This window comes from Oryctolagus cuniculus, chromosome 10 (genome assembly GCF_964237555.1).
Source record: "Oryctolagus cuniculus chromosome 10, mOryCun1.1, whole genome shotgun sequence".
Taxonomy (NCBI): Eukaryota; Metazoa; Chordata; class Mammalia; order Lagomorpha; family Leporidae; genus Oryctolagus; species Oryctolagus cuniculus.
The window spans coordinates 60,093,220-60,120,462 of NC_091441.1; the positions used below are offsets into that span (position 1 = coordinate 60,093,220).

Below are 27,243 nucleotides of genomic sequence, written 5' to 3' on the forward strand. Positions count from 1 at the left end.
CATCAGCTAATTTTGGAGTGTAATCTATACCCTGGGATTATTTGTCAAAGGATTTCTTAAACCCTTGTGAATATTTAGAGGTGTTTCATTCCCCTTACCATTTTCATGTATGAGGATTTATCAAAAGTTTCATGGAAAATGGAATTAAAAGATAAGTTTATCTTGGTGCAAAACATTTTTCTGAAATCCAGCAGTTTTTTCTTAATACTCATTTTCCACAAAACTTTTAAAGACCCTTCATAAAGTCCATGAACTTTTAGCTAATGAGCTTTGAGCATTCTATCATTTTTAGAACAACATTCTGCCACCCAATGACTTTTCATTTCTGTGTGTAAAATGTACACTGAATTCTTCCATAGAAGTGTCAGTTTAGATGTGCTGATTTTGACAAAAAGGGTTATAGTGAAAGCTCATTGGTGCCATTTGCCTAAAATATAGCCAAGCCCCCCTCCAAAAAATTTACAATATTTTTACTGTCAACAAATAGTGCTTGTCAAATGATGTGTGACATGTTGAATCTCATCACAAATTGGACTGCTAATTAGAACTCAATCTTATCTTTTAAATGAATTAAGGACTTTTAAATGAATTAAGGACTTTAAAAGTCAATTATCTGACAGAGATATACCCCTTATGACAGATTTTTAGACTTCAATAAATAAGAAAAATCTAAAATAAAACCTCATATCCTTATGTTGGGAAATAATTCTAAATTGTAAATAATTTTTATTGACTATTTTAAGTATAAACTGTTCCCCAAGACAATACAGTAGTAACTACTACCTCCTTTGAGGCTAGTCAGGCTCTGATCATTGTGAGAAATAACAGAAAGGAAAGGAGAAGGAGGTAACCATTCTGCTGGTGACGGTGACATTCATGTAGTGTTTATACCCCCCGTGATGTAGAGCACATTTTTATCCTCTCATGCAAAAGGAAACAACATACGAAATATATGCATCAATCACTGGCTCAAGTAGTCTCATTCTTTGCTCTCTGTGGCAGATACTGATGACATAAGATGGGAAAATACTGAGTTTTATGATCAGAAGGGCATTAACAATTGCAATAGGAAACACAGTGGAAGGAGACAAGAAGTACTTACTCTTTATGGAAGGAAAACCTCTTATGGCCTCATATTAGATAATATCTCCTAATTTTCTCTCTTTTATAAAACATCATTTAATATTGACTTAGTGCCATTCATTCATTCATTCTTTTTTTTTTTTTTTTTTTTTTTTTGACAGGCAGAGTGGACAGTGAGAGAGAGAGACAGAGAGAAAGGTCTTCCTTTGCCGTTGGTTCACTCTCCAATGGCCACTGTGCTGTGTTTTTAGTTCATGTAGTTTTTTGTTTTTTTGTTTTTTTGTTTTTTTTTTTTTTGACAGGCAGAGTGGACAGTGAGAGAGAGAGACAGAGAGAAAGGTCTTCCTTTGCCGTTGGTTCACCCTCCAATGGCCGCCACGGCCGGCGCGCTGCGGCCGGCACACCGCGCTGATCCAATGGCAGGAGCCAGGAGCCAGGTGCTTTTCCTGGTCTCCCATGGGGTGCAGGGCCCAAGCACCTGGGCCATCCTCCACTGCACTCCCTGGCCACAGCAGAGGGCTGGCCTGGAAGAGGGGCAACCGGGACAGAATCCGGCGCCCTGACCGGGACTAGAACCCGGTGTGCCGGCGCCGCTAGGCGGAGGATTAGCCTAGTGAGCCGCGGCGCCGGCCATTCTTTCTTTTTTTTTAATGTATTTGAGAGGCAAAGAAAAAGAGAGTCTGCTCCCATACTCTGGTTCACTTCTCAAATGCCAGCAACAATCAAGTCTGGAGGAAGGAAAATCCAAGAGTCTAAGGGTGACCACTGTGGCATGGCAGTTAAAGCCCCCACCTGTAGTGCCAGCATCCCATTTGGGCACTGGTTTAAGTCCCAGCTGCTCTACTTCCCATCCATCTCTCTGCTATGGCCTCGGAAAGCAGCAGAAGATGGTCCAAGTGCATAGATCCCTGCACCTGCATGGGAGAGCTGGAAGAGGCTCCTGGCTCCTGATTTTGGATTGTTACAGCTTGAGCCATTGGTGCCCCTTTGGGGAGTGAACCAGTGGATAGAAGACCTCTCTCTCTCTCTCTCTGCCTCTCTGTAACTCTATCTTTCAAATGAATAAATAAATAAATAAAAGCCAGGAGTCTAGAAATCAATTCAGGTCTCCCATGTGAGTGACATAAGCCCAGTCACTTGTGCCACCATCACTGTTTCTCAGGGTCTGCATTAATAGAGAGAGGTTTTGAACCCAGGTTGTCTGATGTGGCATATGCGTGTCTTAAGTGCTAGACTAAATACTTGCCCCCAGTTCTCTCTTGTTTCATGTTAGAAAGCACTTTGAAGCTTCAGCTCACAGGATGGGTAGAATTGCTTCTAATCACAAAGTCATACTATATTAAAAAGTGTATCAATGGAAGCAAATTTTTATTTAGTTTTTATGGTCCATAATAGTTAATAGATATTTTTAGTGACTAAAATTTAATACTTTATATAAAACAAAGAACCATTTGTATAACAGGATTATAAAATAATATAATGTGTCATCTGTATATGAGAGTCTTTTCTTCCCATACATAAAAATTCATCCCAGTATTATTTCCTCACTCTTTCAAAAGCCAACACAAACTTGTTGATACCTTCCTTGACTCTCATACAAAGATACCAGCATATGGTTTCACTTAACTTTGTGTAACTGATTCCATTAGTTTTCATAAAGATACCATACCATGTGAGACGCGGTTCTGGCCAGCCTATTACAGAGCAGTGTAATTTTACATTCTCTTTCTCCCAAACGGTGTGGGAACGAGGCTTAATGGTAAAGTCAGGAGCATGGAGAAGATGGTCTTCATTCAACTTTCCATGATAGGCCTCAGTTTCTTCTAACTGAATAAACAAACAAACACATTATCAAAATACTGGTAATCAAAGTAACTTCTCTGCTAAAATAATGAGACAAGCCAAAAATATTTTTTTATTTGGAAACTTTTACCTTTAGATAAAAATACATTCATCTTGCCCTTTATAAAGATGTAATAATTTAACATTCTAAGCTTGAACAACAAAAAATTTACCCCCCTAAGGTGGGTTTCTTAAGGTTCTCTAGAATCTTAATTTCTTTAAATTTTAAAATTTCACAGAGTTTAAATTAAGTTTGCCTTTCTTTGACCTATACGGGGCCAACACTGTGGTGTAGTGGGTAAGGCTGCCGCCTACAATGCCAGCATCCCATATGGTGCCAGTTTGAGTCCCGGCTGCTCCATTTCTGATCCAGCTCTCTGCTATGGCCTGGGAAAACATGGAAGATGGACCGGGTGCTTGGGCCCCTGCACCCACGTGGGAGACTTGGAGGAAGCTCCTGGCTCCTGATTGACCCAGCTCCAGCCACAGCCATTTGTGAGGTGGACCAGTGGAGGGAAGCTCGCTCTCTCTCTCTCTCTCTCTCTGTCTCTTTCTCTTTCTTACTCTGCCTTTCAAATACATATCTAAATATTTTAAAATTTTATTTACATTTTGTATTTGTTTATTTTTTATTTGAAAAAGAGAGACAGAAGAAGAGAGAGACGGACAGACATCATTTACCATCCGCAATCCATAACAGCCAGGACTGGATTAGGCTGAAGCCAAGGAGTCAAACAGTTCAAGTCTTCCATGTGGGTGTCAGGGACCCAATGGCTTGAAGCATCACCATTGTCTCCCAGAGTCTGAATTAGCAGAAAGCTGGAGTCAGGAGCCAGGGCAGGTGCTCTGACGTGATACAGGGGCATCCTAATTAGCATCATAACTCTAAGCTAAATAAATGCCCACCCTGACCTATGCATTTTAATGTCTTTCTCCTTGCTTTAGTTTTGTTTCTCCACAAGGCCACCTACTTCTTCATTTTAAATAAATCAATCTATATCTATCCACACAGAGCTTCTCTATGCATTTCTGCTTCTGTAAGTTATACTCAATAGTCTTTTCTTACTGTTTTTTTCAGCGACAGGCGTTCTGCTTTTTCTCGTATTGCAACTTTCCTTGACTTTTTTTGAAAAGTTTCTTCTTCTTGAAGCGTGGAGGTGGCCTGTTTGGATATCACGGACTGTTTGGACGCTGCAGACTGTTTGGAGGATGTGATTCCTTCCTCACTGGCAAGAAGATTCCTCTGGGCTATATAAGCTGCAGCTTCTTTAATTCTCTCTTCTTCTGTATCTGCGATTCCACTGACGTGCATTTGACTAAAACACAATGATAGATAATGTGGACATTTGGATGGGCAGTGATAACACTCCTAACTTTACTAAACTCAAAGTACCAGACCCCAGACACTGTCCTGTGCCCAAAGAAAACCTGGTAAATCAGAATACATACAGAAGTCGATCAGTCCCTTAACAAATAATGATAATGACAATAATAACACCTATTAAGGCCCCAGTGCTTTTCACATACATTCTTTTTATCCTCACAAAAAACCTTATGAGGTACACAAAATGTTTGTGTTTTAAATAGATGGTCAGAGAAGCCAGAGAAGCCTAAGGCTCAGAGTAGCCAGATAACTTGCCCAAGTTTGTTACAATGGTTGCCTTAGTGTGTTTAAGTGTGATTTAGTTGAAAATAAAAGATGAAATATTGCCTTCCTTTTTCGGGAAAGAGGACATAAAATGAAATATAGTTTGTGTGCCTGTGGTGCTGACACACAATTATGTGCTTGATATGGATTCTATGACACAGCTGATGGAATGCATTGCCCAGAGCTGTTCATGTATAAATATGTTCTAAATTTAGATGAAATCTTTATGTCTCCTGGGTTACTTTTTAAGATAGTAAAGGCTGTGTGTATATATAATATGGGTCACTGTATTCATTATGACAATTTTCATTCATATTTGCCCACTGCTCTGATGAGAAGAAATGATCAAACTTGCAATTGAGATGGTGATATTTATAGAAGTGACTTGTTTCTATTCTTAATCTCTGAAGATGGCAAGTGAATCGTAATATCCAAAAGTGCTGTGCCTAGCACAGTAATTTATGATAGAATCTGTGTGGTGATTCATTAATGTTGATAAAATACTTGGATTATTTAACTTCTTTCAATGCCTTTGTTTGAAATCATGCAAGGGGGCCAGCGCTGTGGTATAGTGGTTGGGGCTGCTGCCTGCATTGCCAGCATCCCATATGGGCACTGGTTCAGGTCCTAGTTGTTCCACTTCTGATCCAGGCTCTGCTATGGCCAGGGAAAGCAGTGGAATTTGGCCCAAGTTCTTGGGTCCTTGCACCTGCATGGAGACCTGGAGGAGGCTCATGGCTCCTGGCTCCTGGTTTTGGATCTGCTCAGCTCCGGCCATTGTGGCCATTTGGGGAGTGAACCATCGGATGGAGAATCTCTCTCTCTCTCACTCTCTCTCTCTGCCTCTGCCTCTCTGTTAACTATGCCTTTCGAATTAATAAATCTTTATAAAAATACAAAGAAATTATGCTGGAAGTTCAGTGAGAGAGTATATTTACAATACTGAAGATTCCTTTAAATTGAGTCTCCTTAGATCTAAGTCAGAATTGCGTACTTGATTTTTCAAAATTTAAGAAAATACTGTCATTCTGTTTGCAAGTTACTACCACCTAAATCTATACAGTTTTCTAAGGAATAGAATTCCACATCTGCCTAGGTTTAAAATTTCTATGGAATACTAACATCTGTAGACAAAATTTTGTTTCTGACAAAACTTATTGAATTATAACTTTTTCTGTATCTCCAAGTAGTTATAAGGTAGTATATACTATGGAAGTTAGTGATACTAATTTATACACTCTAATTTGATGGGGTGGCAGTGGGGGGAGATGGAATATTTTTAGCTTAGGATCCTAACATAAATCCTCTCATCTTTTAAAAATGAGACAGAAAGTAAATTAATTAAAAAGCAAATACAAAACAAGCCATCAGGATAATTTGCTAGAACTCTCCATATAAATGAATACACAATAGAAGGTTTGAAATGAGTTTTGTAACATGATTCAGTCTGTATAATAAAGGATACTTTGGTCCTGGCTAAGACAACAACTCTAGATGAGTGAACTTTAAGCTCTCATTATCTCTAACAGTAGACATGTTGGCATAGCTCAGATAGCAAAATAAAGAAGCAAATGAACTAAATCTTGTAAAACAGTAATTATTTCACATGAGAACTGAAATATATTCTGGACCCAGGACAATAGGGATATTTTCTTTTATGTAAATATAAGGATTTTTTGGTGAGGATAAATGAATATATGTGAAAAGTACTAGGGCCTTAATACATATTGTTATTGTCATCATTATTGTTATTGTTATTTGTTCAGGTGACAATAACATCTAAAATCTGGACACAAGGGCAAGAATACAATACTAACATGTTATTACCAAGTAAATATAAATTTAAAACTTCCGAAAACTCTGCCTATCTCTGACAGTCTCAACTTGAAACCTGTTGCTGACACAAAGTTAACTCAGCTTATTGGAGTTTAAGAAGTGAGATCTTCAGGTGTCATGCAGAATAAATGGTATTTTTTGTAACATAATATAATTGCAAAGGACATACACACTGCATTGGCCAGTCCTAAATGGGACTTCCAGCTTTTTCATTACTAGCTATGTGACTCTCACAAGTCATTCAGCCTTGTTTTCCTTATAGAAAACTTGATATACCAATACCTCTCCAGGGTAGTATGGAAGATTTTGCAACTGTTTAGACAAACCAGCTAGTTTGAGTCTCAGAAAATGACAGGTACTCAACAAATGTTCATTTCTTTCCCATTTTTTCTCAGATTGTGAATAACGTCAACATCATTGTGAAATGTTATTTTCAACATAGGAATAGAATATAAGAGAAGTAGCCATATTAAACCCAAAAGAGAATCTAAAAAAAAAAAATTCAAACATCAATTTTTATTCAGTCCCAGTTGCACCTTTTTCTTCTTTTCACAGTTTATTTTGTAAATTATCATTCCTTGAGATTGGCCCAGAGAAGATAAGACAGTTTGGTGGGGAAAGAGTAGGTAGAAGACATTTAGAACTTGAAGTTTTATTTTGTGCCCACGCAGGTAGAGAGGCATGGTGTGCAAGCTGACACTTAACTGGTGTTTTTAAAATTATTTTTCTAAACAGAGTGGGGAATAAAAGCAAAAGACAAAATATTTTACTTATTTAGCTTAGTCAAGTCTTATGAATGAATATAAATCTATATTGCACTATTGTGAAGAGGCTAAGTCCGCACAAATATATTTAACAATATAAGCAAGTTTCTCTGGAAAATTCCTTTAAAAAGTCAGGCATATCAAATACAGACGATGAAAAGCTAAAAATAAAATATTATTTATAGCCTTCAGAGTAATTATGCCTTTTAGCAATGGAAAGAAAAACTTAGGCAACAGAATTAAGTCACCAAAGATCACAAACAATTTCCTGACTTTCAGTGAGGATCTCTTTTCCATGACTTATGCCCTGAAAGGATGACCTCAATTTGAATGCCCCTTAGCTATGGAAAAATCTGTCTTTTCAAAGGAAAATAAATGTTTATAAAATGAAGATAAAAAAACTAGTATTACATACACTTGTAATTTAGTGATTACAACAGTCTATTTTCCATTGAACAAATATAGGAGACACATTCAAATTCTGACTAGATTTTTTTATCTAATTAACAATAATTGTAACCACACTGACAACTAAGATCTTTTCCACCTATGTAAACATACCCAGTATTTTACTGTTTTGAATCTTTTTCTTTTTATAGTGATAAATCTCTCATGACTATATAGTGTTCAGTCACTAGCATTCAAGGCTCTACTTTTCTTTTCAATTAGTTTCATATGTAGTACTAAGTTCTAACCATTCTCTTTTGTTCTATAGTCATTCTATGTAATGGTAAAGATTTCTGAAAAGGAAATTCTTTTTAACAGTTAATACATATGAGGGTACTTCAAAAAGCCTGTGTAAAAAAATGGAGTTAAAATGTAAGTTTATTTTGGTACAAAAAAATTCAAATCCATGAATAGTTTTTGTAAAATGCATTTTCAGCAAGCTTTTAAAAAACTTCCCATACCTCTCAGTACAAGGTTCAAAACTTCTTTAGAACTTTCTCAAGTACTGAGAGAGAGAATGTCTGTCTGTCTGTGTGTGTGTACATATAGCGGATGTTCGATAAACGTTAGCTGCTAACATTGTTGTTGTTGTTGTTATCATCTTGACAACATTTACCCCCACTTTCTAACAATCAAGGCCCGAAGAGAAAGCATACGTACCGTCCTGAGAAAATGGGCACCATGTAGTCACTTGGCAGGTTCTCTTTTTCTTCTCCAGACAGAAGGCTGTGCCTGGCTCTCTTTGTTTTGGGGCTCAACTTAGATGAATAATCTTCTAACAGCAGACTAGAATCTGTAAGACTGAAATAAAACCCCTAACATTAGGCAAATAAAGAAAATGCACTTAAGATATTCAAAATACTGATAATAAAATCTGTGGGTTTTTTTTTTAAAGATTTATTTATTTATTCGAAGGGCACAGTTACAGACAGAAAGGGGAGACATGGAGAGAGATTGTCCATCAGCTGGTTCACTCCCCAGATGGCCACAATGGCTGGGGCTGGGCCAGGCCAAAGCCACCAGCCTGGAATTGCATCCAGTTCTTCCACATGGGTGCAGGGGCCCAAGTACTTAGGCCACCTTCTGTTGCTTTCCCGTGTGCATTAGCAGGGAACTCGACTGGAAGTGGAGCAGCTGAGACTTAAACCAGTGTACACATGGGATACCAGTGTTGCAGATGGAGAGTTAACCCACTGCACAACAATGCTGGCCCCTAAAAGAAAATTTTAACTTGGGAGAGTTTTCACAGAATCTTAGTTGAGTATCTTTTATTAGAAACACCTGGGACCATAATGTTTCAGATTTTGGGGTTTTGGGGATTTGAGAATATTTACACTGACTTTACTAGCTAATCATTCCTAATCCAAAAAATCTAAGATCTGGACCTCAAATAATGTACATTATATGGACTACAAAGGAAAAACAATCTAACAGTGATTACCTGGCTTTTTCCTCTTTAAAGTTTCAGGGAAAAGAGCAATGCTTTTATAATAAATCCAATTACCTCTGCTGTTAAGGTAATGTTTGAAATTTAGGCAGTTTATATAAAATTGATACATTGTGTATCCAAATCCATTTGAAAGGGAATTACTAAAAATGTACTCTTTTTTGGAGTGGGAACCCAGGTGATTCTGAGGCAGAACCCCAGATCTTCTCTCTGGGGAGAGCCAACATGTGAACAGTACAAAATGTACATATAATAGTGCAAGAAAACAAGTAGCACAGAACTGTAAGGGCTTCAAGGACGTGCAGAGGGCACAGTGGCTCCACGTCTGGGGATGCAGGGTGGGCCAGTGCCTTTAATTCTCTGGAGTTGTCACCTGGAGTGGCCAAATTTTTCTTCCCCCTACCATGCTGCCCCTTTTCCCAGAGGGAATAGCTAGCTCTTTTTCTATAATCAGCATTAAAACTAAAGGTTAGCACCTTGAATTCGAGCTTGTGGATTGGTTACCAATTGGAAGCCAGAGTGAAATTTGTTCCTGGCTGGCTGCTCCAGGCAGTAGCAAAATGACTACAGTTCACAAAGTACAGGCTGTGCTTATACAGGCCTAAGCTTACAGAGGTATGTATTTCCCTTCACCCTTTATTACTAGATAAAATCAAATTAACTATGAGGCTTATATATTTCATTTCTTTCTATTTCTAGAACAGATTTTCAAATTTCTCTACTGCTTTTCTGCTTTGCTCTTTTCTCTTTACATCCATTCTAGTATCTACAGTCATATTCTCATGAGCTCATATTTTTCAGTATTAATTTATATCAACATAGTTATGATTTGTCATTTTAGTTGTTCTGTTGCTTCTTATTCTGTTATTTCTTTCCTGTAAGGTGAATCATTAAAATAATGCATCTATTAAAAAGATTGTGTCAGATGTAATTATTCCATTCTTATAGGTATATCAGAGCATCTGAAAATAGTTGAACTTGATGCTAATGAGTCAAGGTACAATCACCAGCTTTCATTTCACGTTTCATCTGGAACAAAAGAGGCAATAAAAAGCACTATGACATGTATTATATAGTATTTAGAAAACACAAGATCTCCCCCTGTGTTGTGCCCTCTGAAGATGTTTTATAAGCTTTTTTTGGGAAGGTGGGTACCTGGAGAGGGACGTAAATCCTCAACCTTTTGGAGAGAATGATCCTGCGGGGGAAACAGGACACACAGCGGACTCATAGAATGGCAGCACTCCTGCCTCAGAATCAACCCTTGGGACATTCGGATCTGGCTAAAAGGTCCATGAGAGTCTCACAGGCATGGAAAGCCATGACACGGTGGCAAAAAAAACAATCTAAATGAAAGATCCTGGTGAACAAGACCCCAGCAGAAGGAACAGGCCATCAAGGAGAGAGGCGCCTTTCTCTGAAGGGAGGAAGGAACCTCCACTGTGATACGGCCTTGACTAAACAAATTCAGAGTCGGTGAACTCAAGGGGCTTCCATAACCTAGACAGCTCATAGCAAGAGTCTCGGGTGATTGCTGACATCATAAATAAGAGTGCCAATTGTTAAATCAACAACGGGAGTCACTGGGTACATGCTCCCCACATAGGATCTCTGTCCTTAATGTGTTTTACTATGAAACTTAAAAACAACACTACTAGTCGAACAATACCCTATACCTTGTGCGGTTGTGTGAGTACAGCCTGTTGAAATCCTTGCTTAGTATATACTAAGCTGATCTTCAGTATATGAAGGTAATTGAAAATGAAACTCGATGAAGGGCGGGATGGGAGAGGGAGTGGGAGAGGGGAGGGCCATGGGAGTGGGGGAGGTTGGGGGGGGAGCCACAACAATACAAAAGTTGCACTTTGTAAATTCACATTTATTAAATAAAAAAATAACTATATAACAAACAAAAAAAAAGAAAAAATAACAATACTTTACCCTTTTAGTATTTTTTATGTTCTACTTAAAACTATTGGTTGAACTCTGTAATTAATACACAATTACTCTTAGGTGTTTAATTAATGCTATAACTAGTACTCAAATAGTATTTTACACTTTGTGTTTCCGTGTGGGTGCAAACTGTTGAAATCTTTACTTTACTTAATATATGCTAAATTGATCTTCAGTATATAAAGATAATTGAAAATTAATCTTGATGTGAATGGGAGGGGAGAGGGAGTTGGAGAGGGGAGTGTTGTGGGTGGGAGGGAAGTTATGGGGGGGGAGCTATTGTAATCCATAAGCTGTACTTTGGAAATTTATGTTCATTAAATAAAATAAAATAAAATTTTAAAAAATCCTCAACCTTTTGATTTTTTGATAAAAAAGAATTCACAAAGGACTAAACATTACAATACCATGCAAATAGATGATTTAGTAACACTCGGTCATTTATTGAGGCTGGTAAACAAATCTAAATCAGAGAAAATTTAAGGAACCACCTATGTAATGATCAGTATAATGATTTGAAGAACAACCATCACTAGTCTGTTTTGATATGATTCACTTATACTTAAGTCTAATATACTCTATTACATCTTAAAGTTGAAAAGTGTTTTAAAGGATTTAAATAAAATATGCAGATTTTAAATTTCTTTTAACTTAAATTGAGGCTTACTGATCTCTTGAGCTTTTAGTTGTATCTAACTGTTGAAAATCATCTTCTAGTTACTCAGCTTCTGAGTAGATACTAAACATGATACATTTGAATCTGCATAGGTCTTTTATGTACTGAGCTTAAATACTGAAGCTTCATGAATTTTGACTGATGAAGTACATCAGTGTAATTGAGGTAAGGATTGACTGTGTGTGCATGCAAGCAGCTATGTGTCTGTGTTTGTATCTAGGTACATCTTTTTATATTCTGCTACTAATTGTACTATGTCCCATGTTAATATGTCTACAGTTAGCACACTTAAAATAAACATCTTCTAGTGAAGACATTATAACGTCTATGACTAGCAGCACAGAGAAGGGATAGCCAAGGTACAGAAAGCCTCTCTGGAAATATTCATTAACTCAGAAACTGGCTTATACCCACATATAATTCACATACTGAACAGAAAAAATTATAACCCTGTGCTCATAGAACTTTATAATAATTCTTGACAGGAAAAGAAAGAACAACACTATTTGCAGAGGTGCACACTGTGGCACAGGAGGTTGGGCTGCCACTTGGAATGCTTGCATCCATATCAGAGTGCCAGGTTCGAGCTCTGGCCACTCTGCGCTTCTGATCCAGCTTCCTGTTAATGCTCCTGGGAGGAGGACTCAAGTATCTGGGCTCCTGCCATCCATGTGGGAGACCCAGATGGAGTTCCTGACTCCTGGCTCTGACCCCTTTGGCCTGGCCTAGCCCCAGCTGTTGTGGGCATTTGGGGAGTGAATCAGCAGATGGAAGATTTCCCATCCCTGCCCTGTCACTCTGCCTTTCAAATAAATATATCTTTTTAAAACTTACAAAAGCTCAGACCAAGATGACAGGAATATTTACGCAGGGCTCTCATTTTACAGATGTGAAGCCTGAACCTAGAAACTGGCTGACCATCATCTTGATGGTCAGGTTAGTGTTCTTTCTACTATACCAGATGTTTCCAACTTTTATGACTGAGTACTCTCAATCGAAAAATGTTAGTCATGCCACCTACAAGGGGTCTTCAAACAGTTCATGAAAACAAAGATTGCATAGTGTGATCCCCAGGAAATTCTGTTTACAAATGTGAATAGGGGCCGGCGCTGCGGCTCACTAGGCTAATCCTCCGCCTGCGGCGCCGGCACACCAGATTCTGTCCCAGTTGCCCCTCTTCCAGTCCAGCTCTCTGCTGTGGCCCGGGAGTGCAGTGGAGGATAGCCCAAGTGCTTGGGCCCTGCACCCACATGGGAGACCAGGAGAAGCACCTGGCTCCTGGCTTTGGAGCAGCGCAGCGTCGGCCGCAGCGGCCGTTTGCGGGGTGAACCAATGGAAAAGGAAGACCTTCCTCTCTGTCTCTCACTGTCTAACTCTGCCTGCCAAAAAAAATTTAAAAAAAAAAAAAAAAAAAAAAAACAGCAAATGTGAATAGGAATTTAAAAGACAAAATAAACTGAGCAGAGTAATGCTGGGTAAATAGATGCTACATCTTTGTCCAGGCAGGTTCCTAAACAAAGTTAAAATATAGTAACAACACACTTGAGGGGAAATTCATAATCTAGAATTGTGAAAATATATTATCTGACATGTCTCATTTTCAGTAATAACAAAAATTATGACACATGCTAAGATATGTCTCTTAGGAAGCTATGTGTCTTAGGAAAGTATGAACCATACTACCAGGAAAACAGTAAATAAAAATTGTATCTGGGTGGTCCTGGATGATGTATTTATCAAAGACTTTAAAGCTGTAATTATAAATATGTTCAAAGACTAAACAAAATCATGTTTAAAGGATGAAATGTATTTCAATACTCACGCAACAAATAGAGGACATCAACAAAGAGACAAATTATAAAATAGAATCAAATGAACATTCCAGAGCTTAAATTACAATAGTTTAAATGAAAATTTATTAGAGGACTCAACAAAAGATTTTAGATAGAGGAAGAAAGAATAAATGAACTTGAAGATAGAAATTATACAATCTAAAAAACCAAGTGATAAAAGAATGAAAAATTATAAGAGCCTCTGGGCCAACTGCACCAATATATAGGAAGAGAGCAAAGAGAGGGCAGGAAAATATATTTGAAGAAATAATAGCCTAAAACTTTTCAAATTTTATGAAAAATATTTATCTATGAATCTAAGATGCTAAATAAACCCAAGTAGTCTATATACAATGTGATACCTATCCCTGGATATATCATATTCAAACTGTGGAAAACCAAAGCCAGAGGGAAACTTTCATATCAGCAAGAGTAAAATGATTTATTACACACAAGGGAACGATAATACTGTTAATGACTTTTAAAAAAAAAAACTGAATCCGGCCGGCGCCGCGGCTCACTAGCCTAATCCTCCGCCTTGCAGCGCCGGCACACCGGGTTCTAGTCCCGGTCAGGGAACCGGATTCTGTCCCGGTTGCCCCTCTTCCAGGCCAGCTCTCTGCTGTGGCCCAGGAGTGCAGTGGAGGATGGCCCAAGTACTTGGGCCCTGCACCCCATCCCATGGGAGACCAGGATAAGTACCTGGCTCCTGCCATCGGATCAGCACGGTGGGCCGGCCCCAGCACAGTGGCCATTGGAGAGTGAACAAACGGCAAAGGAAGACCTTTCTCTCTGTCTCTCTCTCTCACTGTCCACTCTGCCTGTCCAAAAAAAAAAAAAAAAAAAAAACAAAAAAAAAAAACAAAACAATCCAAGAACACATTGACATGATATAGTTAATGATAGGAAAAAATGTCACTCAAAAATTCTGCATCCAACAAAACTATTTTTCAGTCCTGAAGGTGAAATAAAAACATTCCCAAACAGAAAAAAGGAGAGGATTCATTGCTAGCACACCCGTCTTATAAGAAATGCTAAGAAACCCTTCAGGTTTAAAGGAAACAATAGCAGATAATAATTTGAGTCCATGCCAAAAAAAAAAAAAAAAAAAGAGCATCAGAAATTAAATAACTGGGTAAATTCAAAAGATTATGCATGTATGTATACATATACCCACACATAAATGTATATAGATGTATATAGTTTTCTTTTTCTCTCTTTTGTTAAATCCTCTAAAAGATACAAGATGTATATACTTATCACACTGTATTGTTGGGTTTATAACATACATAGTTGTAATACTTATGACAATGGAACAAAGGAGGCGGAAACAGAGCTATCAAAGTTTCTATGTATTACTGGTATTGTTAGTATAAATCTGAAATAGATAGTGGTAAGTTCTGTATTGTAATTCCTAAAGCAACTCCTAAGAAAATAACTCAAAGACTGTAGTAAAGAATGGAAGGAGATCCAGAGTTGTGGTGCAGTAGGTTAAGCCACTGCCTGTGACATCAGATTCCATAAAAGCACTGGTTCGAGTCCTGGCTGTTCTACTTCTAATCCATTTCCCTGCTAATGCACCTGGGAAGGCAGCAGACGATGGCCCAAATACTTGGGTCCCTGCCACCATGTGGGAGACCCCGATGAAAATACTGGCTCCTAGCTTCAGCCTGTCCCATCCCTGACTGTTCCATTTGGAGAGTGAACCAGAAGGTGGAAGATCTTTTATCTGTCTGCCTCTCTCTCTCTCTAACTCAGCCTTACAAATAAATAACATAAATCTTAAAAAAAAAAAAAAGGAATTAAAGTGGTATACCAAATGTATCTATTTAACACAAACTAGAACAGTAAAGGAAAAACAATGGAACAAAAGAGACAAGAAATATACTGGAAAAAATAACAAGGTGGCAGACATAAATCCAACCATTTCAATAATTTTATTAAAAATGATGTCAGGGAGTAGGCAGAGGATATTAGACTGGAAAGAAAGCCCATTCTAAATATAAACACATATCTGTGCTAAAGTAAGAGAATGAAAAAAGAATGTAAACGGTAACCATAAGGGGCTACAGTGGCTTTATTAATGTCAAACAAAATGCACTTTAAAATCAAGAAATAGGCTGGCGCCGCGGCTCACTAGGCTAATCCTCTGCCTAGCGGCGCCGGCACACCGGGTTCTAGTCCCGGTTGGGGCACCAGATTCTGTCCTGGTTGCCCCTCTTCCAGGCCAGCTCTCTGCTGTGGCCAGGGAGTGCAGTGGAGGATGGCCCAGGTGCTTGGGTCCTGCACCCCATGGGAGACCAGGAAAAGCACCTGGCTCCTGGCTCCTGCCATCGGATCAGCGCGGTGTGCCGGCCGCAGCGCGCCGGCCGAGGCGGCCATTGGAGGGTGAACCAACGGCAAAGGAAGACCTTTCTCTCTGTCTCTCTCTCTCACTGTCCACTCTGCCTGTCAAAAAAAAAAAAAAAAATCAAGAAATATTAGAAACAAAGAGAGATGTTTCATAATGATAAAAGGGTCAATTCCTCAGGAAAGCATAGTAATTATATATGCACATACACCTAACAGAGTCCCAAAATTCATAAAAAAAAATGGCAGAATTGAAAGAATAAATAGAAAAGTAAAAGATAATAGTTGGAAACTTCAACAATTCACCATCAATAATTGATAAAAGAACTTATACAAAAAAAGCAAGGGTATAAGAGACTTAAATAACAACATCAATCAACTTGACCTAACTGATTTTTGTAGAATACTTCACCCAAAGAGAACAGAATCCCTATTCTCAACATTCTCAAGGATAGTTCATATGCTAGTCCACAAAAACCTCAATTGATTTAAAAAGAATTAAATAATAAAAAATATAGGGCCGGCACCGTGGCTCACTTGGTTAAACCACCGCCTGCGGCGCCGGCATCCCATATGGGTGCCGGGTTCTAGTCCCAGTTGTTCCTCTTCCAGTCCAGCTCTCTACTGTGGCCTGGGAAGGCAGTGGAGAATGGCCCAAGTGCTTGGGCCCCTGCACCCACATGGGAGACCAGGAGGAGGCACCTGGCTCCTGGCTTCGGATTGGCACAGAGCTGGCCGTAGCAGCCATCTGGGGAGTGAACCAACGGAAGGAGGACCTTTCTCTCTGTCTCTCTCTCTCTCTCTCTCACTGTCTATAACTCTGTCAAAAAATTTTTTTAAATTTTTAAAAAATAATATTCCTTCATAATGGAAAAATTAAATAAGAATTTACAACAGGGGGCTGGCACTGTGGCACAGCATGTAAAGACACCTCCAGTGCTGGCATCCCATATAGGCACTGGTTTGAGTCCCAGCTGCTCTACTTCTTTGTGGTTTTGTTTTGTTTTGTTTTGTTTTGACAGGCAGAGTGGACAGTGAGAAAGAGAGAGACAGAGAGAAAGGTCTTCCTTTTACCGTTGGTTGGCACGCTGCAGGCAGAGGATTAGCCTATTGAGGGGCGGCGCCAGCCCTGACTGCTCTACTTCTGATCCAGCTCTCTGCTATGGCCTGGGAAAGCAGTAGAAGATGGCCCAAGTCCTTGGACCCCTCCACCCACATGGGAGACCTGGAAGAAGCTCCTGGCTCCTGGCTTCAGATCCGCTCAGCTCCAGCTGTTGCAGCCATTTGGGGAGTGAACCAGTGGATGGGAAACCTCTCTCTCTCTGCCTCTGCCTCTCTGTAAGTCTGCCTTTCAAATAAATAAATAAATCTTTAAAAAAAAAAAAAAAGAATCTACAAGAGAAGAGACTCCTCAAATATCACAAAATTAACACCATACTTCTAAATAGATTCATAATCAAAAAAGAAATCACTAGGGAAATTAGAAGATATATTTTTAATTACCTATAAACAAAAACACAATATATTGACATTTATGGGATACAGCTAAAGCAGTGCTTAAAGAGAATTTTGTAGCTTTAAATATCTATGGCTAAAATGGTAACTCTTAGAAGAAAAGAGAAATGTTCTATGATGTTGACATAGTCAAACAGTTCTTAGATATAACACTGAAAGCATGATTCAAAATGAAGAAATTAATGTTTTAACTTCAAAAATTTTAAATTTCTGGTCTTTGAATTCATTGTAAAGAGAATAAAAACACAAGGAACAGAATTAGAGAAAATATTTGCAAATGTATCCAATAAAGGACTTGCATCCAAATACTTATCATTTAAAAAAAGGTTTATTTAGTCATTTGAAAGTCAGAGTTTCAGAGGGGGCAGGAGGAGACAGAGAGAGAGAGATTGATCTTCTAACTGCTGGTTCATTCCCCAGATGGCCACAACAGTCAGAGCCAGGCCAAGCCAAAGACAGAAGCCAGGAGCCCCATTCAGGTCTTCCATATGGGTAGCAGTGGCCCAAATACTTGAACCATCTTCTGGTGCTTTTCCCAGGCCATTAGCAGGAGCTAGATCGGAAGTGGAGCAGCTGGGACATAAACTAGAGCCCATATCTGATGTCAGGGTCACAGGCCTTACCCATTATGCCACAAAGCCAGCTCTCCAAGTATTTATCGTTAGTCAGTAAACAAATGAAAATCAAAACCACAAGAGACCTCATCACATACCCACTATAATGGCTGTAATTAATAAGACAGAAAATGATAAATGTTGGTAAGAATGTAGATAAACTGGAATCGTCACTGCTGTGTTAGTATAAAATGATACAGCCAGTTTGGAAAACACTTGGGTAGTTTCTTACAGTTAAATGCAAATATAGTATACAATGCAGCTAATGTTTTACCATGTGCAGGAGAGGGGTTGGCACTGTGGCTCATCCAGTTAAGCCATTGCCTGCAACACTGTTATCCATATGAGTACCTGTTCTGAATCTTGGCTGCTCCACTTCTGATCCAACTTCACCCTAATGTGCCTGGGAAAGCAGTGGAAGATGGGCCCCTACCACCTGCATGGGAGATTAGGATGGTGTTCCTGGCTCCTAAATTTGGCCTGGCACAGCCCTGGCCATTGCAGCCATTTAGAGAGTGAACCAGCAGATGGAAGATCTCTCCTTCTCTCTATTTCTGCCTTTCAAATAAATAAATAGATCTTTAAAAAAAAATTGCAGGACAAAGTGGACTTTAAACATTATTGAACAACTGCCTTTCAGGACCCCTGAAATTTTCACAGATTTAGTTAGTAACTTTCTGTACCAACTTCATTTATTTCACATAAAATTAACCAAGCATCACTGTGTGCCAATTTCTGTGCTTGACGCTGGGAGTGGATATGAATAATGTTCTGCCGGCACTGATGGATTACAACAGTTCAGTCACCTCTTTCTTTCTTTCTCTCCTGACACCTATGATGCCCTCACCACATGCGTCCTTTCTTTTTTTTTTTTTTAAAGAAGATGTACTTATTTTTTACTTGAGATTAAGAGTTACATAGAGAGAGGAGAGGCAGAGAGAGAGAGAGAGAGAGAGAGGTCTTCCATCTGATGGTTTACTCCCCAATTGGCCGCAACAGCCGGAACTGCCCGGATCTGAAGCCAAGAGCCAGAAGCTTCTTCTGGGTCTCCCACGCAGGTGCAGGGGCCCAAGGACTTGGGCCATCTCCAGGCCATAGCAGAGAGCCAGGGCGTTAACCTGCTGTGCCACAGTGCCGGCCCCACACATGCATCCTTTCAATCTTGGATTTCTCAGCCTCTAGAACCATGAGCCAAATACACTTCTATTGTTTATAAATTACCCAAGCTGTGGTAGTCTGTCATAACAGCACAAAATGGACTAAAGCAAAGATAAATTAAAAATCTTTGTTTTCTGAGAGCTTTACAGTCTAGTAGGGGAATACATGTGTTATATCAATCAAGGAAGGATAGGAAAGAAGAGAGATAAGCAGAAAGACCAGAGCAAACACAAGTTGAATTCTCAGGCTTGAGAGGGAATTTTTATCTAGGGTTATCAGGGAATCCTTTGCAGAAGAACTCAGCATTGAAATATCGGGTATAAAGCCAGGATGAGAAAGAGGTATATGCAAAGGCTTAAAAATAAAAACTATATTTATTGCAAACTTATCTGTAAATCTTCAAGGAACTTTATTGAGTGACCACAAAAGAGCTGAACTTATTGTTATTATGACAATTTTCCTTTAAAACTGCAATATATATTGATAACAAGATACTGCTGCACATACACAAAAGGTTCAGCTGTTTACCAGAGAGATAACGAGGCATTGGTGTTAATGAGCTGTGGGTCAGCTTTCTCTTCACAGCCTTTGTTCCACTTAGCCATGGCCCCATAGGACTTCTGGTATCTGTTTCCTAATCTTGACATGAATGGAGGTTTCAGAGAACAAGTCAGAGGGAGAAAAAGAGTACTTTTTTCGGCTAATATTCTTTACAAGAAAAGGTTTCTTATCAGATACAAACATGAATTTAGTTGGATCAACATCACCCTTGAAACTTATAGATTCATATTTTTTAAAAATCCTATGGCTTTAGATATTTTTGGGGTTTTTTTTGCAATTTTTATCTTAGATATATCTTTTTTTCTATTTCACTCACTCAGCCATAAAAATAGCTCACTTTTAATTTCTTTCAAAGTACTTAGGGGTGGGTGTTTGGCCTAGCAGTTAAGTTGCCAGATAAAATGCCTGAGTTGCACATCAGAGTGTCCAGGGTTCTCAGATGATTTGATTCCTGCCAGGATTGAGTTTCCGGCTCCCAGCTCTGGCTGCAGGCCATTGTGGGCATTTGGGGAGCGAATCAGTGGATAGGAAATCTCTCTCTCTGTTTTGTGCCATTCAAATAAGTAGATAAATAACTACTTAAATAGGAATATGACTTTTTTTTCTTCTACCTACAGCTTTATCTTTTCCACTATTTAAATATCTACTGACAAGTAATATCTTGGTGATCTTTTCAGTAAATTTCCACAGATAATATACAGTCATGATCTAAAAGCAAATATCATGAGGGCCTGAACCACTCTCAACATGAATGTGGAGGGGCTGACACCGTGGCGAAGTGGGTAGGGCTGACGCCTGCAGTGCCAGCAGCCCATTAAGTGTGCTGGTTTGAGTTCTGGCTGCTCCACTTACGATCCAGCTCTCTGCTATGGCCTGGGAAAGCAGTAGAAGATGGCCCAAATCCTTGGGACCCTGCACCTGCGTGGGAGACCCAGAAGAAGCTCCTGGCTCCTGGCTTCAGATCGGCGCAGCTCCGGCCATTGTGGCCAATTGGGGAGTGAACCATCGGATGAAGGACCTTTCTCTCTCTCTCTCTCTCTCTTTCTCTCTCTCTCTCTCCCCCCTGCCTCTCCTCTCTCTGTGTAACTTTGACTTTCAAGTAAATAAATAAATCTTTAAAAAAAACAACAACAACATGAATGTGGAACAGTCATGTATTCTACGAAGAGTAGATGGGTAAGACACAGAAATTTAAATCTCTTATGCTTCCTATCTGTATTCATACGTCAGTTTTTACGTATTTTCATTTCAGGAATTAATTTAATCAGATTAGCTGGTGGCCCATTTTTTTTTTTTAATTTTATTTATTTATTTGAGAGGTAGAGCTACAGACAGTAAGAGGGAGAGACAGAGAGAGAGGTCTTCCTTCCATTGGTTCACTCCCCAGATGGCTGCTACGGCCGGAGCTGTGCTGATCCAAAGCCAGGAGCCAGGAGCTTCCTCCGGGTCTCCCACGTGGGTGCAGGGGCCCAAGCACTTGGGCCATCTCCTGCTGCCTTCATAGGTGCATTTGCATAAAGCTGGGTCACAAGCAGAACAGCTAGGACTCAAAATGGTACTCCAATATGGGATGCTGGCATTGCAAGTGGTGGGCATAACACCAGCCTAGGAATCTTTTTTTTTTTTAATTAACTTATTTATTTTTATCTGAAAGACACACACATGTGCATACACACACACACACACACACATACAGAGCTTCCATCTGCTGGTTCACTTCCCAAATGCTCACAACAGCCAAGACTGGGACCAGGCCAAAGCCAGGAGGCTAGAACTCAACCCAGGTCTCCCATGAGGAGGGACCCAAGAACTTGACCCATTATCTGCTGCCTCCCAGGGTGCATAATTGCAGGGAGCTGGATCAGAAGCAGAGCTGGGACGCAAACCCAAGGACTCTGATATGGGATACAGGTGTCCCAGTTGGCAACTTAACTGCTGTACTAAATATCCACTATAGGGCCCATTTTAAAGCATGGGTGAGTTTACTCCACATTTTTTAGAAATCGTGTTATACAAGATACTTGACAATAGTATCTGGTGATGTATTATGGAGTCTGTCTGTTTCTTTATAGACTGAATTTTCTAGAGTTTGTAAAAGCTGATCTTATTAACTTATTTAAAAACAGCCTAGACAACTACTCCCATTATACTTTGAAGATGGTCACTGGTTTGACTAGACATAGCACAAATGTTACCTACTCATTGAGTTGTTCCTGCTTTGTTTCATCCAGGAACACTTCTGTGGAAAAGATCAAGCCTATTGCAATGGCTCCCTTGAGCTCCTGGAGTCCAGAGATCTCTGTGGGGAAGCTCATTTGCACCCCTGTCTTGGCCAGCAGGAAGATGTTGACTTCAGGAGGCCACACTGTGTAGGGGCAAAGCTAACATTTAGTGAGAAAAGCACAAATAGACCAGTCCATTGGCTCAAGAGTTTTTGTAATTCAGATTCAGCCATTTGAGTCTACAATGGGCTTACATCTCCATTAAACTATGGTTTTTTTCAAGGTGGTTTTCTCATTAAATATCAGAAAAACACTAAAAATAGAGTAAGGTATCTTAAACATGATGTAGAATCTCTGGGAATGGAGAATAAGTAAATGGTTTTACCACCATAAAATCACCAAGTGAGAGTCTTAGAAGATTCAATGTATACAGAAAATCCACATGGATTTTTTTCCCCCATGGTCTCAAAAGTTCATGGCTTAGAATGCTGAGATCTGTAAGAATTTTGATGGAATTAAGAATTCAGGGGTGGGTATGTGGCCTAGTGGTTAAGACCCATGACCCATATCAGAGTACCTGGGTTTGATTTTCAGCTTTAGCTCCTAATTCCAATTCCCTGCTAATGTGGAACCTGAGAGGCAGTGGTGATGGCTCAAGTAGCTGGATTCCTAACACCTAAGTTAGGAGTTGGAGACCTGGATTAGTCTATTCTCTACACAATAGCCACCATGATCCTGGTACAACCTGGGATCAGATCCTGTCACTTCCCAGCTCAAAGAACAATCACAAGTCCACCATTTAACTCTGAATAGAAGCTCTTTACAGTGACCCACAAGGCCCCTCAGCATCTGTCCTACCTTATCTTTCTTACATATTCTTTGCCTATTGTCTCTGTCATTTCCCCATTCTCTCACATGTGTGTCAATGCTATTCCTTGCTGTAAGGCCTAAACTGGCTGATTCTGACACCTACTGTACCTATCACCCAGATAATTTTAACACTAGCTCCCTCAGCTACTTCAGGTCTTTGCTCAGGTTTTGTCTTCTGAATGAGGCCAGACTTCCCTATTTAAAAGTACAACCTGCACCCCCATGCTGCATAATTAACTCTCTTACCCTACTTTTTTCTAGTTTTAAAAATTAATTTTAGGGCTGGCACCATGGCTCACTTGACTAATCCTCCACCTGCGCTGGCACCCCGGGTTCTAGTCCCAGCTGCTCCTCTTCCACTCCAGCTCTCTGCTGTGGCCCGGGAGGGCAGTGGAGGATGGCCCAAGTGCTTGGGCTCTGCACCTGCATGGGAGACCGGGAGGAAGTACCCAGCTCCTGGCTTCAGATCAGCACAGTGCCAACCATGGTGGCCATTGGGGGAGTGAACCAACGGAAGGAAGACCTCTCTCTCTTTCTCTCTCTCACTGTCTATAACTCTCTCTCTGTCTCTCTCTCTCTCACTGTCTAACTCTGCCTGGCCAAAAAAAAATTAATTTTATTTATTTGAAAGGAAGAGTTAGAGAAAGAGAGAGAGAGAGAGAGAGAGAGAGAGAGAGAGAGATCTTCCATCTGCTGATTCACTCCCCAAATAGCTTCAACAGACCAGGCTGGGCCAGGCTGAAGGCAGGAGCCTGCAGCACAGTCAGGTCCCCCAAGTGGGTGGCAGGGGCCCAAGTACTTGGGCCATCTTCTGCTGCTTTCCCACGCACATTAGCAGGAGCTTGATTGGAAGTAGAGCAGCTAGAATTAGATCCAGTATTCATATGGGATGCTGGTGTTGCAGGTAGTGGCTTAACCTGCTGTGCCACAGTGCTATCTCCCCTCCCCAATCTTTCATGGCTTTCACAACTCTTCTAGCGTAATACATAATTCAATTTAAATCAATATAATAAAATCAGTAATTTCCCCCAAAGCTCCTAGAGCAGGGCTCAGCACCCAAAAGGCACTTAGTAAATATTTGTGAAATTGTTTGTCATAAAACAGCCACTAAGTAAACATCTTACATAATTATCTCTCCTCAATGTCACAGCTTGAATAATAATCGCTTTTCTGATTTTATAGGTGAAGAAACTTGACTGGCTAACTAGTTTATTTGAAGTCACAAGCCTACCTGCAAGTAAGCAAAGACTGACCCCTGAAACCACACTCATCCCATTATGTTAGAACAATCAGAAATGGATATGCAGGTCAACACTAATTTCATGCCAACAAAGGAGGCTGGGACACAAGGAAGTAGATTTCTTTCATAGCTCCTTTTGAAATCATACTTGGTGGAAGATAAAACAAGTTTTTAAATTCCCCTCAGTCCCTACTGTAGGTATCACTTAGAGTCCCTTAGAAATCTCTGTCTGATTCATTTTTTGAAAAGATTTATTTATTTGACAAGCAGGGTGATTCGGGGGGAGAGAGAAAGAGAGAGAGAGCGAGAGAGAGAGAATACACTTTGTTTCTATCCATAGGTTCACTCTCTAAATGGCTGCAACAGCCAGGGCTGGTCCAAACTGAAACCAGGAGCCTGAAACTTCATTTAGGTCTCCCACGTAGGTAGCAGGGTCCCAAGTACTTGGCCCATTATCTGCTGTCTTCCCAGGCTAATTAGAAGGTAGATGGATTGGAAATGGAGAGGACAGGTCTTAAACTGCTTCCTTATATGGGATACTGGCATTGCAAGCAGTGGTTTAACCCACTGTGCCACAACAACAGCCCCTCTATGTCTGATTCTATACGGTGAATTAGAGTCTACTAGGGCCCTGTTTGGCATTTATGAATACCCTCAGATTTTCTCTCCTAGAACTTGTCCCTTCCACCTATTGTTCCCTGCTTGAAAACTTGGTTATTTGTGTGATCAATAGCTTCTCCTCAAAAAGGGTAAATAAAAAGGAAGCACAACTCAAAAGTATACCTTGATGTTTCAAGAAAAATCTGGATGCAGTATAGTCAAGGGAAATATCTGGCTACAACTGGCATCAGGTACCCATGGAAAGGGCAGGGACTTGGGTAGGATGGGGGTTCAAATCATTACTCTGCTGAAATTCATTCATGGGCAGAGATTAAAAACACTTGCCTGGAGTGGGTGCTATGGTACAGCAGATTAAACCACTGCTTTGGATGCCTAGATCCAATATGTGATGCCAGTTCAAGTCCTGGCTGCTCCACTTTCAATCCAGCTTCCTATTATTGCATCTGGAGGCAACATTAGATGGCTCGAATACTTATGTCCCTGCCACCCACATAGGAGACCTGAAAGGACTTCTGGGCTTCTGGCTTTGGCCTGGCCTACCCCTAGCTATTGTGGGCATTTGGGGAGTGAACCAACAGATAAAAGTGTTATCTTTCTCTGACAATCTGCCTTTCAAAATAAAAAACAAAAAAGAAAAAGAAAAAAACTTTCCTAATGGTGGCATAGTGGTCATGAGTACCATTTTCCCTTTAATTCCTAATAATATTTGTTGACAATTAGTATAAAACACTGATCTTGTCATTCTGAGAAGTTTTGTATGTTTTAATTGTACACTTTTTTTCTTACTATGACCAGGAATAGGGGAATTAAGAATATGCCTTCCAGAATTTATGTTATAACCCATGGCTCAGAATATAATTGATAACCAATCTGTGCTGAAACCACATTGACACTGAACAGTCCATTGTTCCTAGGACTCACTAAGGTCAGCCAAGCCATGAGTACATGGGAGCATAAATCTCCACTGTTTCCACTGTAACACTGGACACCTAACTACAAAGCAGAGACTAAAAATAGACCAAGTCTAGTGCTTGCATACACTACACAGAGGTACATTTCCAACTCCCCGAGTCTTAATCAACAATCCTGCTCATAACCCCAGGAGAGATTTTTCATTTAGTAAGAGAAAGTCATTTTATTTTGAATAAGCTAAAATACAACCTAAAGGAATTACGAAGACTTTGAAGTGTTCAAAGCATATTATCTGCACCTGTTAGTTCTAGGACTAAAAAAAGACAGACTAAAATTCCTCTGGGATTAGGTTGGCTTTCTTTGTCTTTGAAATTTCATTGTACAAGTGAAAAAAAGCTATTATTGGCATTTTCTTTCCCTTCTTGTTTCTAGGTCAACATGTTTCTACCAAGAACTTTGAGTTGTTCAAACATAACAAGCCATTAACTACCAAACTAACCACATAAGAAGGAACAAAATTTGAAGTTTATTATAGAAAAATAATTATGGTTCTATTCTCAATAGAAATTTATTATTGAAGACTACAGTAAAAATGGTTAAGTCTTCTAAATATTATATAGAATGAATGTTTTCTAAATAAAAATGTTCAAGGATTCACATATGCTCAAGGATTCAATTACTAATGTTTGATATATCAGATTATGAATGAATAAGATTATTCATTTAAAAGAACTATTTGTATAAAATTAAAATAATTTTAACATAAAATTTAACAATAGAACTGGAGAAATAAAGCCCATTTAAAAAATAAGCTCATAAAACTCTACAGAGTTTCTACAGCATCAGGGAAATGAAATAACTACATAAGAGGCTATGTTAACAACTGCTTGGTAATGAAACTACCCATCTTGTATAGACTTAGCACAAAGAGTCCAGGAAAATGGATATTTCAACTGCAGTCCTCCTCTGTTACACAACAGCTGCTTTCCTAAATGAGGTTCTTAAACATGTCTGTGGAACATTTTTCAGGGGAACAAAATGACGCTGTCACATTCACATGGTGTTCATTCCTTCCAGTTTTTCTTATGAAGGCATTTGATTTGAGGCAAGTGTTAAAAGAAATAATTTTACTCCAGTGACAATATTTCCATATTTGCAGCCAACATAAGAGGCTTATGAATATCCCATGGCAGAGTATGACCTATGAAAGTGAGATTGCAAAATGATCCCATTCCATTTAAGTGGAATTTCAGAACGTTGCCATCATACATTCCAGGTAAACCCCAGCAGATACTCGCTCTGTTACTCAACCTAACAGAAGTCCCAAGAGGTCATGGTCACTGACAAAATGACAGCGTACTTCAGGTGCCAGTCAAACCCGACAGGGATTTAGAAATCTCTGCTCTCCAAAACCTTCTTCAATTTTACTCATACAAACTACCCTATTATTTCCTCAACTTTCTAGAGTTCTAAAGATAAACACTTTCTCCAATTATCCTTCCAGGTATTTTATGGACTTCAATTATATAAGGCTTAAAATTATGTTTATAACAAAAAATGCAACTTACACCAGATGCTTTGGAGAGGATTAGAGGTGGCAGGTGTCTATTTACCGCATAGCCCTGAAATATCTACATTTTGAAGATCAGCAAT

General features: G+C 39.5%; 1 protein-coding gene and 1 long non-coding RNA gene across 7 annotated transcripts in view; one reads left to right on the forward strand and one right to left on the reverse strand.

Moving 5' to 3' along the window:
* The window catches only part of MYOM1 (myomesin 1), a 166,423-nt gene that overhangs the window by 122,138 nt on the left and 17,042 nt on the right, over nt 1-27,243 (reverse strand). For all 6 annotated transcript variants that reach the window (XR_011379417.1, XM_070050417.1, XM_051852088.2 and 3 more), the window contains exons 3-5: nt 8,281-8,421; nt 3,992-4,241; nt 2,753-2,910 (exon numbers count right to left, since the gene is read on the reverse strand). Coding sequence is in view for 5 of the 6 variants with exons in the window: in XM_070050417.1 (XP_069906518.1) it covers nt 2,753-2,910; nt 3,992-4,241; nt 8,281-8,421 (549 nt within the window). In the remaining variant the exon portion in view is untranslated. The remainder of the gene's footprint in view (nt 1-2,752; nt 2,911-3,991; nt 4,242-8,280; nt 8,422-27,243) is intronic.
* LOC127492403 (uncharacterized) lies at nt 10,697-26,247 on the forward strand. Its single transcript, XR_007921839.2, has 4 exons — nt 10,697-10,818; nt 11,789-11,861; nt 24,000-24,054; nt 26,023-26,247. It is a non-coding gene; the product is annotated as an uncharacterized lncRNA (long non-coding RNA).